The sequence below is a fragment of the Hipposideros armiger genome, unplaced genomic scaffold, assembly GCF_001890085.2.
Source record: "Hipposideros armiger isolate ML-2016 unplaced genomic scaffold, ASM189008v1 scaffold_137, whole genome shotgun sequence".
NCBI classification, from domain to species: Eukaryota; Metazoa; Chordata; class Mammalia; order Chiroptera; family Hipposideridae; genus Hipposideros; species Hipposideros armiger.
Window position 1 is genome coordinate 2,145,290 of NW_017731487.1, and position 19,538 is coordinate 2,164,827.

At 39.6% G+C, this 19,538-nt stretch overlaps 1 protein-coding gene across 1 annotated transcript in view; it reads left to right on the plus strand.

Annotated features, from left to right (window-relative positions):
- Window positions 1-521: 521 nt before the first annotated feature.
- The window catches only part of NOL10 (nucleolar protein 10), an 80,292-nt gene continuing 61,275 nt past the window's right edge, over window positions 522-19,538 (plus strand). Inside the window, exons 1-9 of the mRNA XM_019650050.1 lie at window positions 522-685; window positions 5,132-5,177; window positions 7,107-7,205; window positions 10,006-10,083; window positions 11,441-11,478; window positions 12,646-12,782; window positions 13,535-13,600; window positions 15,456-15,516; window positions 18,447-18,532. Of these exons, the coding sequence (XP_019505595.1) occupies window positions 620-685; window positions 5,132-5,177; window positions 7,107-7,205; window positions 10,006-10,083; window positions 11,441-11,478; window positions 12,646-12,782; window positions 13,535-13,600; window positions 15,456-15,516; window positions 18,447-18,532 (677 nt within the window). The 5' untranslated portion in view covers window positions 522-619. The remainder of the gene's footprint in view (window positions 686-5,131; window positions 5,178-7,106; window positions 7,206-10,005; window positions 10,084-11,440; window positions 11,479-12,645; window positions 12,783-13,534; window positions 13,601-15,455; window positions 15,517-18,446; window positions 18,533-19,538) is intronic.

Here is a 19,538-nt window from a genome sequence, read left to right on the forward strand (position 1 = left end):
CCTGATCGCCATCCACCCCTTCTTTTACTTCTACTTTTTTAAAAGTATGCGTTTTCTTTTATATCCCTCCTTAGTGGATGATTGTCAGACCAAAATTACATTTTGAACACACCCATTTTTAAAGAGTATTTATTTGTAATGTAATAATATCCAACAGTGGAGGGGAAAAAAAAATACACTTCCACTCTGAATTCGCTCACGGGCCGCCTTCGCTCGCTGCGTGTCCTCCACCGAGCCCGCCAAGCTTCGGGTCAGCCCAGCCAACACCGCCGGCCCCCGCTCGGGACAGCGACCCTTCGGCCTCGGCAGCGACCCGAAGGGCTTCCTGATGCTGGGGACCCTGTGAGGAACGAGAGCAGTTCCTGGCCCTCCTCAAATTGGGGTCGTAGCCGGCCCCACAGCCTCGCCACCCGTCCACCCGGCTGCTCCCCCTTCCTAACTCGGCCACTTCCCCTCTTCCGGGAACCGGCGCTGCCCGGAAGCGGAAGTGCGTCATCCGCCAGCGCCAGTGCTGCGCGTCGCGGATGCTCGCTGGGGAGGCCCTGAAAACTGATGCCATCGTGCACCGTGGGGACAGGGACCCGGACTGGAACAGGGGTCGCCGCTCGTCCGCGCCACCATGCAGGTCTCCAGCCTCAACGAGGTGAAGATTTACAGTCTCAGCTGCGGCAAGTCCCTTCCAGAGGTGAGTCACCTCGGGGTCCTCCTTGCGGGGCAGCCGCCCCCTCCTTGGACCCGTCCCTGTCCTGTTTTCGCTGGACCCTGACCGCCCCCCTCCACCCCCGCACCGTCTCGGGGAGGTCCAGAGGCGAGTGATGGTGTGCCCGGGGAGCCGGCCGTTGCTGGTAGACGAGGACACTGCTGTCACCGCTGCAGAAGATGGGCGGAGGGTTGACCAGGTCGATGAGCTTTGCTTGAACTTTTGTTAAGTTCTCTAGGACAGAGGATGCTTCTCTTTGGGCTTCTATGGGTGTTCACAGCCGCTGCCACACGGAGGTGGAAAACGTGGACAGATTGGTTGGCAGACGTTTCTCCCTCATTTTAATGACCTTTCGTCACCTGTTTGTTGAGTACTTATTACCGCATTTCCCCATGTATAAGACGCCCCCTTTTTCGAAAAATTTGGGGTCTAAAAACTGGGTGCATCTTATACAGTGGTGGTAGATTTCAAATGCCATAGATGGAACTGAGGACGAGGCAATATATGAAGACAGTGATTCGTCATCAGACACAGATGAGGACAAGCTAATGGTTGGGAGTTTTGACAGTGATGGGGAGTTGTATGAATTTTATGACGAATAAAACTTGCGTTCAGTAACTTTATGTAATACACTTTTTTTCAAATTTCGGGCCCCAAAATTAAGGTGCATCTTAATACATGGGAGCGTCTTATACATGGGGAAATACGGTAAGTGCTAAGTTCTTAGAAATACAGCAGTAAGCAAGAGAAATGCAGGCCTTATCTCTGCAGAATTTGTGATGTAGAGGGCAGGAGTTTTGAAACTTGCTGAACTTGATTTTGTTGATTCTTAAGACATCAGAATTGGAAGGAGCTGAGAAAATCAGTGATTCTCTTTCAATCTTCTCATTTTATTTATTTTTTTTAAGATTAAAAAAAAATTTTTTTTTAATTGGGGAATTGGGGGATGGGAACAGTGCTGGGGAATTGGGGAAGGGGAACAGACAAGTTGCTGTCCTTTTGTTCTTCAGTCTAGTTGTGGAGGACGTTGCTTCACTGGCCCTAGTTGGCAGCATCATTGCGCTCTTCCCGGGCGAGGCAGATCAGTCGCCGGCTTCTGGACGGCCGCTCACTGCGGCTGCTAGCCGCTCATGCTGGCTGCTGGCTACACACGGTAGCCCATGGCAACCCACTGCAGCAGGGGCTGCAGCCTACGCCGTCGCCTGCGACTCATGGCAGTGAGCCCAGCTCCAGGTCGAGCTGTTGTTCAGCATCTTAGCTGTGGAGGGCAGTGTCACCGGCTCTCATATGTGGGATCCGAACGGGGGCCCTCTGGTGTCCCAAGCCAGCTCTTAACCATCGCGCCACTCGGCCGGCCCCAAGCTTCTCATTTTAAATATGCAACAGATCAATGAGGGGAAGGCTGACTTATCCAGGGTCACACACCTAGGCTCTGAAATTTGTTTTTTTATTTCGTATACGTGATGGTCAAGCCTCTGTCCGAGCACGTCCAGTGAGAGGAAACGTTTTGCAGAAGCTCATTTACATTTTCAGATGACTTGTGAGGTAGTGGTTTTAAAACATGCCCCTTTATAGCAACCACGGTTGGTCTGAGCCCTGCCCTTAGAAATCAGAATAAACAGAGCTTTTCTTCCATGTGTCCACCCCCGAGAGATTTGGAGCCAATGGCTAAATTCTTCCTGTCTTCTCAATTCAATTTAATAATTCCTTGTCTTCCCGCTAGTCTTCACACAACACGGTCTTTCTCATTTTGTTCATTCCACACATTTGTTGAGACGTGATGATGTGCGGGCAGCCCTGTTCTAAGTGTGGGGATACATGGTGAACATGCCAGATAAACTTCCTTGTTGGGAAGAAGGTTAATAAGTGAGCAAACAAGAAGAAAACCTCAGATAATGATCGGTGCCTTGAGTGATGAGTAACTAGGAGAGAGCTGTTGTGGATGAGGTGTTTTAGATAAAGCCTTCTGGGAAGGCCTCTTTACAAGAGGTGACATTTGAGCAGAAATTTGGGTGAAAAAAGGAGCCAGTCATGTGAAGATGGGGGGGGGGAGAGTTTTCAGTACTGAGAGAATTGGAAGTGTGAACGCCCCACAGTGGGAATACACTTGGCATGTTGGAGAAACAGAGGCGGCACAGGTGTGACTATGGTATGCTGAGTGAGGGAGAGAGTGGGCAGCTGAGGCTGGAGAGGTAAGCCTTGTAGGCCAAGGTAAGAAGTTAGGGTTTTATCCTTGGTGCTGTCGGAAGTCATTGTTGGGTTTTAAACTGGGCTGCTGTGTGGCAAATTACCGTAGTGGGATATGAGTGGGGATGACTTAGGTAGTCCACCTGAGAGACTTTGGTAGCTTGGGCTAGGATGGTAGCACAGGAGGTGCTCAGACATGGTGGGATTCAGAAGGTATTTTGGATGTAGGTTAATGGGACGTGCTAATGGATTGGCAGAAGGAAAGGAAGGAAAGCAGAGAGAACTCGGGTTTCGAATCAGAACAACTGGGTACGTGGTGGGGAAGGGGAAGCTAGCAAAAAGAATCCAAAGTTTTCTTTTCGATACTTAAGGTTTGAAGTTCTAATAAACACCAGGTGGAAATGTTGAGTAAACAGTTGTGTGGATGCTAGTATGGTGATCTGAGTCTTCTTTGTAGTAATTCTAACTTATCAACAAATTGCCTATTTTGCTTTAGCTACTTCAAATGTAAGATCATGTAGGGTCTTTTTTTTTCTTTTCAGCAACAGTAAGGCACCTGTTTAGTGAGAGAATTAGGTCATCAGCATTCCAGAGCTCTTTTGCTAGGTTTCTGATTACATTATTTGGCAATGGTAAATTTAGTGCTGTTCTTTATTAGCTATGATTTTATAGAATACGGAGAGGATGGCTGAAATTAGTGAAAACTTTCAGTTCTTTGGTGAACTCTTTTTAAACTTGAGACTTACTTCTTCCTGCCCCGTGGCTGGGTCTTTGTTTTGTGTGAGCCCCTGTAGTGCTGTCCGTTTGTACAGAGACTCTCGAATGAACGTTCTTTTCTTCCCATCATCACTCTATTAGAGATTTCTAGCACAGACTCCAATTTAGAAGGAAATCTCAGCCCTGCCCCCTTTAGCCAAAGCTTGTTTACTGAGGTTATATGAGACCAGTTATTGTATGAACTGCCCTCTTCTTGGGTAAAACTTGCTGAGAAGAGGAAATTGAACCCCCTATTAGAGGAGGAGCCCTGGTAATAAACCTTTATTCTGCTTGTATTAGATTAATGTAAAAAAATATATTGAAAAAATATATATATTGAGTGCCCAGAAATATACTTCAATATCACCATTAATTGAAACAACACTGCCTAAAATAAAATCAGAGCAATATAGTCACAAAGACTAGCATAAACCTATAAATCACTGCACTAAATACAAAGAAAGGAAGAAAGCCCTGGCACAGACTCAGGCCCTTCAAAGTGGCGGACCTCTTCAAACGTACACACTGCCTGCCTCGGGCATTAGACTCAGGGTCTTGAGTGGTGAGCCTACATGGCCAGAGTCCTAAAGATGATAATGTCATGTGTCGAACTCGGGCTGTTCATTGGGTTTGTGCCTTTAGAAGTGACACCTGCTGTCACTTCTTCTCTTTTCTTTCATTTCTTTAGGGTAGGGTTTCTTAACTTCATCATTATCGACATTTTGGGCCGGACAGTTCTTTGTTGTGGGGCTGTCTTGTGCATTGTAGGATGTTTGGCAGCATCCGTGACCTCTACCCACGGCATGCCAAGAGCACTCCTCCCAGTTGTGACAAGCAAATGTGTCTTTAGGAATTGCCATATGCCCTTTGAGGGGGCAAAAAATTGCTCCTGGTTGAGAACCGCTGTTTTAGGGTAATCATCATTGATTAGAGCTTCATCATGTTCAGGCAGTGGAGTTATGCACCTTGCTGAACTGAAGTACATTAATTACAGAACAAAATCTGGTAATCCAGTAAATAAGACTTTTAAAAATATCATTTCTTTATTATCAAGTGTCAGCTTTTTGGTCAGTTACATGTCTAGTTTTAGTCTTCATAAAAATACATATTTTTAAGAAACTTTCTCCCTTTAATGGTTTTCTTTTTAAAATTTCACTTAAATAGATGAAGTTGTTCATATGGTAGTTATAACCCATAATATTTGAGGCTTACTATTTTCCCTTAGATTGATTAGATGAATTAATTTTCTCTTGTGTAAACCATGGTAGTGCTAAAAATTTATTGTCTAATATGTGTAAATATATACAAGAAGAAAAATCCAGAGGATATATTAACAGTGGGGTTAGGAATACAGAATATTTTCACTTTCTGTGTTATATAGTCCTATGAGGTTTTAACATTTTTTAATGTGAGCATGTGTTGTTTTTACTAACAGAAAAACAATTCAAGTAAATATGTTTTAAAATAAAGTCTCTTCATTTTCTTTAGTGGCTTTCTGACAGGAAGAAGAGAGCACTACAGAAGAAGGATGTTGGTGAGTATTATTTTTTCCCACTTGAGCTGCATTCATGATCCATGTTATAAAGCTTTCGCTTATTATCATATTTAAGTGAAGGTTCACAAAAATGCAGTGGAAAATAAACTGTTTGCCCTTTTCCTTCTCAAGAAATCTTTTCTTGTGGTCAGTGTGTTCCTGGTGGGGGTGGGATTTGATTTTACCCACTTAACAAGCTAATAAGTTAGCCTGTCATTGTTTCATGGATAATAGCGGAAGACCAAGACTCCTGGGTCAGAGACAAGGACTCGGTTACTCACAGAACACAGCATTATAGCATGAGCATCAGCATATCTCAGTCAGTTCCCCTTGCCCTTAAGTCCCATGGGAGCACTCAGTGTGACCCAGATGGATGTGCTGCATGCAGTGGGTTTGAGTGGCAGCTGAGGAACACCAGGCTTGGGAAGTCCACTGCTTTTGGAGCGGGCAGCGAGCACACCCGTTGTTTGTCCAGAGGAGACATGTCACCTCTCCTGTCAAGGCTTCCAGCTGCATAAAGAACACTGAGAAAGGGCTCAGGAAGAGGAATGGCTAGGACCTTACAGTCCTGCCATACGCAGCAAGTATAGGAATGCCAGAGGCCCAAGGGGACTGTCTCCTAACCATCCCATGTTCTTTGTTCGCAAGTGTATCAGAACCGTTTCCATTTGGTAAATCCATTTGTCAGTTTTTGTGATATAGAAACAATGAAAATTTTCTTTCTGAACAAAGTAATTTTACATACAAGACATATGAACATGAGTAATAAAAGATCATTGCAGAAGATTTTGATTCTTTAAGTTATGGCAGTAAAGAACATAGGCATGTAAGATTAGCTGTGAAATCATTTTGGACAAATTTTTATTACATTTTCTCCATTACAAACTTGTCATATATGAAAGATGACTTATCTTCCCATATATTTTATTTAAGTGATTCTCTAAAAATCAAAGACTGAAGATACTGAAGGGATTCTGGATGTCAGATCAATACCCCAAGGCAAGAGTCTTGGGAGAGTAGGCTTTGTATAGTACTAAAGTTAGAAAATTAAACTTTAAATAAAAGGAAAACAAAAATTGCTGCTTTAGTAATGGTTACTGATTCTGATTTCTTCTGATTCTGTCATTCCACTGCAGAATTCTAGTATGTAAGAAAACAGATGCAGATTATTTAGAGGAAAAAATGGCTCACTGACTTTCTCCCAACCCATCTCAAAACTACTCATGTGTGTTCCAAACTGAGTGGGCCACCCCTACTCAGTTGGTCCGAGCCTTATATTTGTGTTTAATAAACAAGGCAGCAATGTGCCACAGAGTCATAAACAGTCCTTGTAATAGGCACATTGTTATGATAGCAGCCAGCAAGAACCCACACTTCTTGGTTCCTTCTGGTGAGTCTGTGTGAAGAGTTTTGATCCAGAGAGACCTTGGAAGTCTCCTCTCGCCTGGATCCTCTTGGCTGCAGATCAGCGGTGCCAACAGAGGCAGTGTGGTCCCCGTTTCTTCTATAAACTTAAGGTTTTTGAAGGCTTAAACTTGTTACTGTTTAGGAAAAAGAAATGGTAAGATTTTTGTCTTAGCCATAACTGTATAATGATAGCGGTTTAATGTTTATTCTGTTCCTTTTTTTATCCAGGTCTTAAAACTGGATGTTTGGTGCACTACTGTAGGCTCTTTTTTTCAATTAGTGGTGGTAGTTTTTCCTTTTTGAAAAGTAAAAATAAGATACTTAGCTTAGAAGAATAATGTATGAGCTCAGAAAAAACCCTCGCTGTGTGGTGGGTGGGGCTGTGTTGGTGTGTTTTCCCCAGGCTTGGAAGCACAGGGATGCTGATGACCTGTTTGTAGTGCCTGCTCTGTGTGCTTTGCTTCCTGTGATATAGAATAAGACATGATCATTAAACCAGCTGTTTATTTTCTCTCCGTGTAGATGTCCGTAGGAGAATTGAACTTATTCAGGATTTTGAAATGCCTACTGTTTGTACTACTATTAAGGTGTCAAAAGATGGACAATATATTTTAGCAACTGGTAAGCATCTCTTCGGTTATGATTTACATACATTTCATAGCATGAAATATGAAATGCTGTGGTGGGGAAGGTCACTTTTTTTGTTACCCTAACAGTATAGTACAAAAAATTTCACACATAAAGAAAGATTACGCCATTTACCCACCACCTAGATTCTGCAGTAGTTTGCTGTATTTGCTTTATCACATGTCTGTCTGTGCATCTCTTCGTTAGTACATCCATCCACCCATCTACCCACCGACCCACTCACTCACTCACTCATCCATCCATCCATCCATCCTGGTTTTGAATGTATTTCAGAGCAACTTGCAAATATCAGAATACCCCACCCCTAAATACCTCAGCATGTATATCACTAACTTTTTGAAAGAAAAATTTACATACAGTGAAAAGCTCAGATCTTAACTATACCGTTTGTTTTGACAGATGCATGAAACTGTCTAGCCCAAACCCCTATCCGGGTATAGAATATTCCTTTTACCAGAAACTTCTTCATGCCCCTCACCGTCAACCCGTGCCCACCCCTGCGCAGGCACCACTGCTCATTTCCTTTCACTGTAGACGAGTTTAGCCTGTTTCAGAACCTTATATAAATGCAGTCATATACTGTGTATTCTTTTTGTGTGAGACTTTTTTCACCTAGGACTTCCTATTTGAGATTTGCACATTGTTGTATGTGCCAGTAGTTTGTTCTTTTTTAATTGCCAAATCGTATTTCCTTATAGGAATACACCACAGTTTATCCACTCTCCATTTGATGGACACCTGGCCTATTTTCAGTTTTGGGCTGTTAATTGATAAAGCACTATGTACCAGTCTGTTTGAGGACACTGCAAGGTCATAGGATAGGTGTATGTTGAATTGATAAGAAGCTGCCAGACTTTTTCTCAAAGTGGTCAGATCATGTTACACTCCCACCAACGATGAATGAGAGTTCCAGGAAAAGCCACTTTTAACATAATAATTTTCTGTATCATATACTTAATATTTTGTATATCACTAAGATTTTATATTAGCAGCATTTATATTAGCAGTATCAAAAAGCCATGAATGTGGGAACATTTAATACATTATAATTTAGAACATTACCCAGTTATTTTTGGTTGTGATTTTGTACATATATCCTGTGTGTTGTCCACATACATTTTTTTGCTGGTTTAACATTATCCATCTGTATCCCCTTTTCAGCCGCTTTCTTATTTGTCAGAACTTTTATACATCTGCATGCCAGTCTCTTGTTCTGTGTTAATGGTTGTCTTAGTATTAGCACTATGCACGTTTCTTAGCTTCCAGTTTTATATTCATAATATATATATATATATATATATATAGTTTTATATGTGTAAATAATTACATATTATATAATATACACACTATGTATATTATGTGTTATATATACTATATATCATATATGTAACATGCATATAATATATACACGTATGTAATATAGTTATGTGCCACATCACGTCATTTTGGTCACCGACAGACCACAAATACGATGATGATCCCATAAGATTATAGTGGAGCTGACAAATTCCTATCGCCTCATGATGTTCTAGCTGTTGTAGTGTCACAACACAACACATTACTCACGGGTTTGTGCTGATGCTGGTGTGAACAAACCGTCTGTGCTATCAGTTGTGTAAAAACAGCACATACCATTACAGTTGTAGGCTGTACCAGCAGGTTTCCCTACGTGCACTCTACGGAAGTTCGCACAATGATGAAATCACCCGACACATGTCTCAACGTATCCCCATCATTAAGCTACACGTGACAATATAGTATGTGTGTGTATATATATGTTTATATACTGTACTATTTAAAACAAGACTTTGGGCTTTGATCCATGCCAGTAAACATAGGACTACCTCATTTCTTTTCTTTTTAAAATGATTGGTTTTAAAAATCAGCCTTTTTCTTTTCCTGATTGCAAACATGATAAACTTATATAAAATGGAAACATTGCAGAAATACATAAGATAACATGTGAAAGGACCTAAATTGCACTTCACAGAGATAAATAATCACTGCGCATATTCCTCCAACTTTTTTCTGTGCAAACATCATTGTTGAGTTTTACAAAAATGGGACACATTGTGTGCGCCATTCCTCAGGTCTCACCATGCTCTCTCTATTGACTTTCACTTTGTAATATGTTGGGCGGCTTTCCAGGTCAGTAGTTCCAGGTCTGTGTCATCCTCTTTGTGAGCTAGATGATGATTTACCATTGTTCATTTAACTATTTCCTATCAGTGGACATTTTATTTGCTTTCAGTTTTGGCCACCTATAAACAATGCTGCATGTCTGTGGCAGACTTGTAGGTGTGTTTCCTTAGGACAGACTTGTATAATTTTAAGTACAGATTTAAGATGTATAAACATCATATAGTTTAGAGATATTGCCATATTGTCCTCCAGAGAAGTTGTAACAATTTATACTAATCACCAACAGTGTATGAGCATTTTTAACACTCTCACCAACACCATATTAACCATCTTTTCATCGTTACCATTCTGATGGCCAGAAACCATTTCATTGTTTTAATCTACTTGGCTAGATTATTTGTGAGATGTATTAGTTATTTGTATTTCATTTTCTGTAACTTGCTTGTTGATATCCTTTGCCCATTTTCTCTTGGGATGTTGGGGAGGACTGCTTCTAAACTGTTTCCCTTTGATATGGTTATAGTGAATCCTACTTACCTCTGGGCAAAAAGTATACTCAACGTATCTGCAGGATGTTGACAATGAAAAGTATATCCTTTAGGTTTTAAATCATGTTAATTTTTTTTTATAGGAACATATAAACCTCGGGTTCGATGCTATGACACCTATCAATTATCCTTGAAGTTTGAAAGGTGTTTAGATTCAGAAGGTAAGTAAGAGGTGAAATTTGAATTCATGAAAATAGTTGTCTATATTTGGCTGCTTTTCTGCTTGTTAAAATGGGAATGGGTTGTATATTAGTTTTCTTTGCTGTGTAACAAATTACCGTGAACATCCATTAATTAGCTCACAGTTCTGTAGGGGAAGTCTGTCCAGGCCCTGCGTTGTTCTGTGCTCAGGGCTGAACTCAAGCTGTCAGCCAGGTGGACTCTTATCCAGAGGCTCTGGGCAAGAACCCACTTCCAGGCTTTCGGGTGGTTGGCAGGATGCAGTTTGTTGCTGTTGGAGGACTCAGGTCTGTTTCCTGCTGGCTGGCTGGCAGCCTGGGGCTGCTCCCAGCTCCTGAGGGCTGCCTGCATTCCTCGTCACCTGGTCTCCTCCACCTTCAAGCCAGCAACCGCTCTTTCTTGTTCCCGTTCTGAGTTCCCCTTCTTCTGTCAGCCAGAGAACACTCTGCTTTTAAAGGGCTCATGTGGTTATCAATCTCCCCTTTGCCGTATACTGAGACATAATCATGGGAGCAGTGGGGTGTCCTCACATTCACAGGTTCCACCCACACTCTCCCGAGAAGGGGGGTTATACAAGGGGGAAGGTCAGTGGGGTCGTTGCTGCCTAGCACTGAGGGCAGGTTGAAATGGGAAAGTTCAGGTGTTTTTCTCAGGTGGCCTCGAGATTGAGGGGAAAGAAGTAATAGGATATGTATTCTCTTGTTTCACCCTTAAAAAAAAAAAATTTCATGTGCTGCTAATAACTATTTTCACTATTTTTATTTAGTAGATATACTATGAATGAGTAAAAAGTTACTATTGTCTTTTTTAAGCAACATTTTTTTTTTTTACGATTTTATTGGGGAATTGGGGAAGGGGAACAGCTAAGTTGTTGTCCTTCAGTCTTAGTTGTGGAGGGCGCAGCTAGCTCAGCTCCAAGTCCAGTTGCCATCCAGCCTCCACATCGCTCAGCTCAAGGAGCCGTGTTCAATCTTAGATTAGCAACATTTCTGAAAGTTCTTTAATGTCTGTTTTATTTTGAATATCTTAGAAAAACTGGCAAAATTTAGAAGTCATTATGTTTTGTGAATTTATTTTTAAATCACTTTAGTTCTGCAGAAATCAAATTGATCAGCATTGAGAAATTAATTATAAAGCTTTTAATTTTCCATTTGGTGTTTTTGGGGCAAAATAATATGGCAACTTTATTCTTCTTTTATGTAGGAGCAAAAATGGAAGAAAAACCTAACATGGGTATATAATTTTTGTGTTGAATTAGAATCTTTGCATCAAGTGTACATTTTTATTAAAAATGTGGATTGATAATTGTATTTTTTCCTACTATTTTTTATTTTTCAGTTGTCACCTTTGAAACTTTGTCTGATGATTATTCAAAGGTATGCTTGATTGGTTTGTAGTGGCTGTCCTCAAAACATGAATGAGTGGAATTTATTTTTATGATAAATATTTTTATGATGGTCTCACTGTTAAATTAAAAATGGGTATGTAGTAAAGTAAAACCTATCATTTTCTATTAATATATTTTTAGTTTGTCTCATGTATGATACATAGTGTCTTTTAAAAGAGTGATAGAGGTAGCTTTTGGCCAGTCTAATATCAAAATAAATTTTCCATATCACATATGAAAACTTATTTGTATTCTTAAGAATTGGTAGTAGTCATCTGTTTTTAGACCATCTTAGATTCTAGATGTGTGATTTTCATTATTGCATTTAAACCAGTGTTATTTGCCAAGTTGCTTTCATATTTATATGTGAAAAGTAAAATAACAGTAATGTATGTTTTATTTTCTTAATCCTGCAAATAAATGGTTGTGGCATATTCTGAAACAGTTCGGAATACAGCCAAATACATACATTTTTTTCATTTCTTTGTTTGCCTTATTCCGTTTGAAGGAAAAATTTTTAGTGATGTCAGATGTCATCTTGAAGGAAAATTGAATTTTCTAAGCTGACATGGCTTTATATATTGTCCTCAGTTCTGGAAACTATGGAGTACATTCTGTCCTTTTGATAATGGTAACCATTTGTCACGTGTTTTGGGATATGTTGATTTTATAACGTATTTGATCTAGATAGTGACAAATTTGCTTTTAAGTACCATCTGCAGATTTTAAAGATACCTTTGTAATACATTAAAGTTAAGTTTATATAAGTTTACCAAGCCCTGTGTAATAATTGTGAGATGATTAAAATGTGTTCTTAAGTAAAATGGGAAATTACTCATTGAGGTTACTGAGCAGTGCTCTATGTTACACAGTGTCAGTGCCAGATAAATGAAGGGCGTTTGATTTAAGTCTTTCAGTTAGAAGGTAAGGTTTGCAGAAAAACTATCTAGAACACAGGAAGGCATTAAGTAACCACTGGAGAGGTTTGATTCTTAACCATGATGGAAAGTTGTGTGTATACACATGTGTGTTTACAAAGAGAAAGAAGGAAGGTGAGAGAGACCAGAGTTTTTCTTGTTTTACCAGTTTTAGTGATGATGAAATAAACACTTTACCTAGAAACCTAAGCACACTCATTTTCTTGTTTCATTTTCAGATTGTCTTCTTACACAACGATAGATACATTGAATTCCATTCACAATCAGGTTTTTACTACAAAACCAGAATACCAAAGTTCGGGAGAGATTTCTCTTACCATTATCCATCCTGTGACTTGTACTTTGTTGGCGCAAGGTATTGGGTCCAATCACCCTTTGCTTTCTCCTTCCCACCTCCCCAGACAAACCTGTTCTTAACATCGAGAAGAGGAATTAAAAGAGGAAGACGTGATCCGTGTCTTTCACTTGCTCAAAGGGTGTAGTTCCAAAGTGACTGGCTCATTTAGGAATTACATCCTTGACTCTTACTAGCACAGTGCTCTAAACCTAGAGAGAGACATGGGCAACCTAAGAGGGTCATATTGGTGCTAAAGTCCGTTCCTTAGCCTCATTGCATGGCATTTAAAAATTTCTTATTCTTAAATGCTACCTTCTTTATAACTGTAAAAATAATACATATCTATTTTTAAAAATTGGGAAAATATAAAAAAGAGTAAAGAACAAAAAATCACCTATAATTATGTCACCCAGAGGAAGCCCTTATTAATGTTTGATTGTGTTTCCTCCTAGTCTTTTCTTATATATGCATATAGATACATTTTGGATCTTGTATTCAATCCGTGTTATTTATAAATTGTAGTCTAGCTAATGACTTCATAATATTTCCTAGGCACATGGGTGGTTTAAATCACTTTTATACATGAACAAACTTACAAATATAGTGATTATTTTTTAGTTAAGAGTACATTGTTGTATCAGTTTTACAAAGGGAAGTGATGCCTCCCTTATGAGCAATTTATTTATTTATTTATTTCTAAAAAATTCTATTTGCTTGAAGAAAATTCATTGTACTTTACCAGATTTTTGACTTTGTACATTGCTTTGCAGCTCTGAAGTTTATAGATTAAACTTAGAACAAGGACGGTACCTAAATCCTCTACAAACTGACGCCGCGTGAGTATGATAAGAATACTGCTGTATTTATTTTGGCCAGGAGATGGAGCCAGTTGCTCAAGTTATCAAATAATATGTGTTGCATTTAAGCAATGCTCTGGGCAAATTAATCAAAAAGTGTACTTTTTTTTTTTTTAAGATTTTATTGGGGAGTTGGGGGAGGGGAACAGACAAGTTGCTGTCCTTTTGTTCTTCAGTCTAGTTGTGGAGGATGTTGCTTCACTGGCCCAAGTTGGCACCATCATTGTGCTCTTCCCGGGCGAGGCAGATCAGTCTCCGGCTTCTGGACGGCCACTCACGGCGGCTGCTGGCTGTTGGCTACACACGGTAGCTTATGGCAACCCACTGCAGCAGAGGACTGCAGCCTACGCCGTCGCCGGCAACTCACAGCAGCCCAGCTCCAGGTTGAGCTGTTGTTCAGCATCTTAGCTATGGAGGGCATTGTCTCAGTCGCCGATGTGGGATCCGAATCGGGACCCTGCTGCTCAGAGCTGGTGTCCCAAGCCAGCTCTTAACCAACCACGCCACTTGGCCGGCCCTAAACTTATAACAAATTTTTATAGTAGATAGTATTATTTCCATTTTACAGATAGGGCAACTGAGGCTCAGAGAGGATAAGTAGCTTGTCCAAGGTCACACAGCCAGGAGGGGTAGAAGATAGATTATTTCTCATCTGTGTATATAAAGAGTTTATTGGGGGCCGGCCAAAGTGGCGCGATGGTTGGGAACTGGCTTGGGACGCCGGAGGGCCCCGGTTCGGATCCTGCATGTGAGGGCCGGTGACGCTGCCCTCTACAGCTAAGATGCTGAAAGTTGCCGCAATGGCGTGGGCTGCGGCCCCTGCTGCAGTGGGTTGCCATGGGCAGCCAGCATGAGCAGCAGGCAGACAGTGTGGGCGGCCGGCGGCCGCGGTGAGCGGTCGTCCAGGGGCCGGCGACTGATCTGCCTCGCCCGGGAGGAGCGCAGTGGTGGTGCCGGCTTGGGCCGGTGGAGCTGCGTCCTCCACAACTAGACTCAAGAGCAAAGGGACAGCGGTTTGTCTGTTCCCCTTCCCCGGTTCCCCAGCACTGTTCCCATCCCCCGAGTTCCTCAATGAAAATCTTTAAAAAAAAAGCTTATTGGATTTACCTTATTGCTTTGAAAGGGGTTTTAAAGGTTGGAAGAACATATAGTGATAAAAACTAGATAAATTCTTGGTATTTGTTTTTACATTGGCTCGAAATGCTCTAATTTTTTTTAAAAAGAGATAATAACTTCATGATGCATTGTTGAATAATAAAAAGTTACCTGCTGTTTAGCTGCACAATTTCCTGCTTATAATAACAGCTGTTATTATTGAATGTCTTTGGATTATTGAATCCAGTGAACTCTGGATGCTATGCTGAACATTTTGTAGTTTTTTCATTTAACCCTTACAACAACCCAATGAGGAGGTGAAATATCCATTTTACAGAAAAAAGAAAATGAGGCTTAGATCAGTATACCCCACTTAAACTAGTCAAGTCTTGGGTTGGCAGTTATAGCCTCTGTTCTTCTTGCCTGGGAGAAAATATATTGAGAAAGTAGAATGAACCTTTATTCTCATGGCCATGGAATAGTATTTCAGAAGGAAGCCCTTCCCTGTCTCATCCCCTGGCTGATAGAGTGTCACCCTGGGGATCATAAACTCTGGTGACTTAAGTGCCAGGCACTTAACCCTTTCATGCCTTAGTGTTTTTCATATGCAGGTGAGTGAGAGAATCTGCCTGCTCTTTCTCTGCAGAATTGGGTTGACTGCTTATGTAGAAAGTTTAGAGTAGCCCTCTGCCGTCAAGTACATGCTAATACTTTCTCCCTCATTGCTTTACTGTTTTAGGGAGAATAATGTTTGTGACATAAATTCCGCACACGGCTTGTTTGCCACAGGGACAGTCGAGGTAAGCATACATGGACTTTATTTTTTAAAATATTTGTTTTACATTTGGTAGCGAATGGAGTTTTATTTAAAGACAGCGTTGTTTGGTTCCTAAGAGCAGGGTGCTAATGAAGCGACAAGCCACGGGCTTGCTTTTTTTATGGAATATTGGTAATGGTTCACAGAAAAACACAGCTCTTCTGGGCCACACCAAGACACAGCTAGCTATTCTGGGGCTGCAGACTGTGCCCCAAAAAGTACCTATGTGGCACGCTTTGACATTGATTATCAGGTGCAGGTCACCGCTGGATCCCAGCTCCTGGGGAGCAGTGTGACAGCCATGCTTGTTAGCAGGAGGCGACGTGTCATGGGGTCTCCGCTCTCTGCTGCTTGTTAGTTTGGTGGCTGTGAATTACTTTCCCTGTGGCTGTTTCCTCATCGGTGAAATGAGATAATACTCACCTTGCTGACTTTATGGAGGTGCTGGTGAGAATCACATGAAACAACCTATGTGAAAACATTATAAATATGTTTTCCTGTAAAGGCATGTAGGATCGTGATTTCTGTACCCTCTACAGTAGCATTCAATAAATACAGATTTTACTTTTAAATTGCAGTACCTTTGAATCAGTGTCCTTCATAATTGTCAAGTATTTTTCTAGATTTTCATTTTTAATTACAATAATGGTAAATACTAATAGTAAAAAAGAAGCAAATATGTCAGAAACATATTTAAAAAGTGTCCTTTGTGCCTTCCAGTCACCAAATCCTACACCCCAGAGGTAACTCTAATGGTTTGCAGGTTTATCCTTTCAGGTTTTTTTCCTGTGTACATGCAGAAATGCATATGTGTTAGTAATATATATATTTTTAATTTTTACAAAAATGACATACCATGGTTCCCAACTTGCTTTTTTTTTTTTAAACGTAACAGTATATAAATGTGCATCTTTATACATTGGTACTTATAATTACTTTTAATGCTAAGCTAATTATTTTAAACAGATGGACAGGATTCCATTGTTTGATGTTCTGTAGTTTATTAAGCCAATCATGCATGGATGAAATTCAGGTCTTTCTGTTCAAATTGTGTTGAGGTTAAGAGATTAAGATTTGAAATGGGACACATGATGCTGATTCAATGGAAATATGTAAAACTATGTTGAATGTGTTATAATATTATGCCTAAGTCAGGCCAATGAGGCATTCTCTTGATAATTACTTTTCTTGAGATTATTAAGGAGAAATTATACAATAGGTTTCTTGAAAAAATAGTTTTTAAATAGAGGCCTTGCAGAGCGATCTAGGCTAGATATCAGGAAATGTGCTCTGAAAGAGAAGTTATGTATTAGAGCAGGCTACCCTTCCACCAGCTGTTTTAAGACCAGCTCTGCCACACGCTGAGCAGGGAGCAGACCTCCCGCCCCCCAAGCCCAAAGACTGAGGTTTCTTAAGTTCCTTCATTACTGGGGGCTTGAAATTTCATATGCATAGTCAGACCAGACTTTAAAATTTCATTTTTACATCAATTTTGATAGTATGTTGGATTTTGATTTATTTTCTGGTGGATACTGTAATTAATAGTGTTGTCAAAATCAGTAAGGGCTTGCTTTATTGTGCTTTTTGAAGTACGTCAGTGCAGGCTTTAGCAATAGCAATATTCACATTTAGGTCACAGAAAATCAGTATGGTTAATAAAACCATTTTGTATTTACTCTGGAGTTGATCTGTATACCCATATTTATTTTTGAAATGTGACTTTTATGTCCCTAAAGTCATAAAATATTAGACCATTTGGAGTTTTGAAAAGACAGAATATTAGATCATTTGGAATTACAGTAATACCTTGGTTTGCGAGCATAATTTGTTCTGGAAACAAACTACTTGTATTGCAAGACATCGCTCATTTACCACGTTAAAATGTATTAGAAATGTTTGCTCGTCTTGCGGAACACTTGCAAACCACATTACTCGCAATCCAAGGTTTTATTGTAGTTGCTACATGATTTATGAGAAATCTCTTCCTTTATTCATCTTTGTGACAGACACATTTGTAATAATAGTAAGCGATTAATGAGATCAAGCCTTCCAGTGTATTCAAGGTCTTGATTTTAAGATTATTAACATAGTAAACAGTTATTTTTAATCTTTGTCTATGATTTTAACAGATTGTGGACATAGTTTTAGTATGTGTGTATCTACGCCATTCTTTTTAATGACTGTAGTGTTCTGTTAAATGGATTATGCCATTGCTCCATTGCTCTATTGTTGGTAGTTCTTTTTTTTCATTTTCATGCTTTATTTTCCCCCAGATTTTTATTTTTAAAAAATTCACACCTCCTGAAAAGTTGAAAACATAGTTCACTAATCACATACGTTTTGTATGTACATTTGCTTTCTTTTCTATAAAAGTGTGTGTGTATATGTATATAAAATATGTTTTTTGAACCATTTGAAAATAAATTGCAGACATTATGACATTTTGGTTTTAAACACTTCCAACGTTTTTCTTAAAACAAAGGACTTTCTCCTATTAAATCATGATACTATTTTCATCCCTAAGAAGTTTAGCATTGATATAGTATTACGTATTAAATATTTAACATTGATACGATAGTATTTAACTATTTAAAATTTTCCTGGTTAGACTAAAATGTCTCTCGCAGCTCCTTCCCTCTGCACCCGACCAACCAAACCAATGTCCAGTCAAAGATCATACATCACATTTTGGACCTTTTTTTAAAACCAGTATTTTTTTCCTTTTTTTTTTTTTTTTAAAATTATACAAGAAAGTCAACTCATGGTAAAACATTTAACATTTTAAAAAGGCATAAGGTAAAAAGTTATATTCTTATTCCCCATGAGATAATATTAATAAAGCATTTTTTGGTATTTGTCTAAAATTTTCTAGTGACAGCTATTATTTAAAATGACTGGTTTTTGTTTGCTTAGGGTCGAGTGGAGTGCTGGGACCCAAGAACTCGAAGTAGAGTTGGCCTGTTAGACTGTGCATTAAGCAGTGTCACAGCAGATTCAGAGTAAGTAGAAATTAACTTACAGTTTAAATATTCATTGGCTTCTGATATAAACAGAGTTCCTTTCTAAAGGGCTACATACAAGTAGAATGCCTTGTTTATTTAGTTGCTGTGGAATTTTATTAAAACACATACACTGCAGGAATTTCTGTTTCCAATTCTGTAGACTCTGGTGATAGAACCAGGAGTCCACCACTGCGGTTAACAAGCAAAACAATGTGGTTTGAATGCTAAGGTGGAAGGAAGCAAGTGTTTTTCATATCCTCTTGCTCCTATTTGCCATATTTAAAACAATTAGAAAAGTAGTACACACTGGGGGATGGAAACCTCTAGAACCTTGAATTAGTAAGAAGTATAAGCTCCCAGTCCTTTCCCACTCACCTGAGTGGTTCCTGTCATCAGACATTTTTCTATGCACATGTTAGCACATATTAATGTATATGCAGACTTGTCACCCTCTTGGTCAGATCCTTAACCTGCGGTTTTTATACCTGAGGATATTGATTAGATACAGCTCGGCAGAAATAATAGCTAACAGATAGTACTTTATTTGTAGTGTTCTAAGTTCTTACATATATTAACTTCTTAATGCTCACAACAATAACCTTCGATGTGGGTACTTTGATTGTATTTATTTTACAGATGAGGGAATATTGCACAATGGCATGTGTAAGGCATTAAGAGTTATGTTGCAAAAGCATATTTATTTCTAGGGAAAGACGTTCCAAATATACCATTAAGTGGAAAAGCAAATCATACAATTTGCCTACAGTTTTATCACATTTTCGTAAATAAAACAACATGCACTTATAGTCATAGGAAAAAAATCTGGATATGTACCAAAAATTTAAAAGTAGTTTGGCTTGCTATTTCAGTTTCAGGTGATTTTATTTTTTTTTTTATTTTTTTTTTTTTTAAAGATTTTTATTGGGGGAATTGGGGGAATGGGAACAGTGCTGGGGAATTGGGGGAAGGGGAACAGACAAGTTGCTGTCATCTTGTTCTTCAA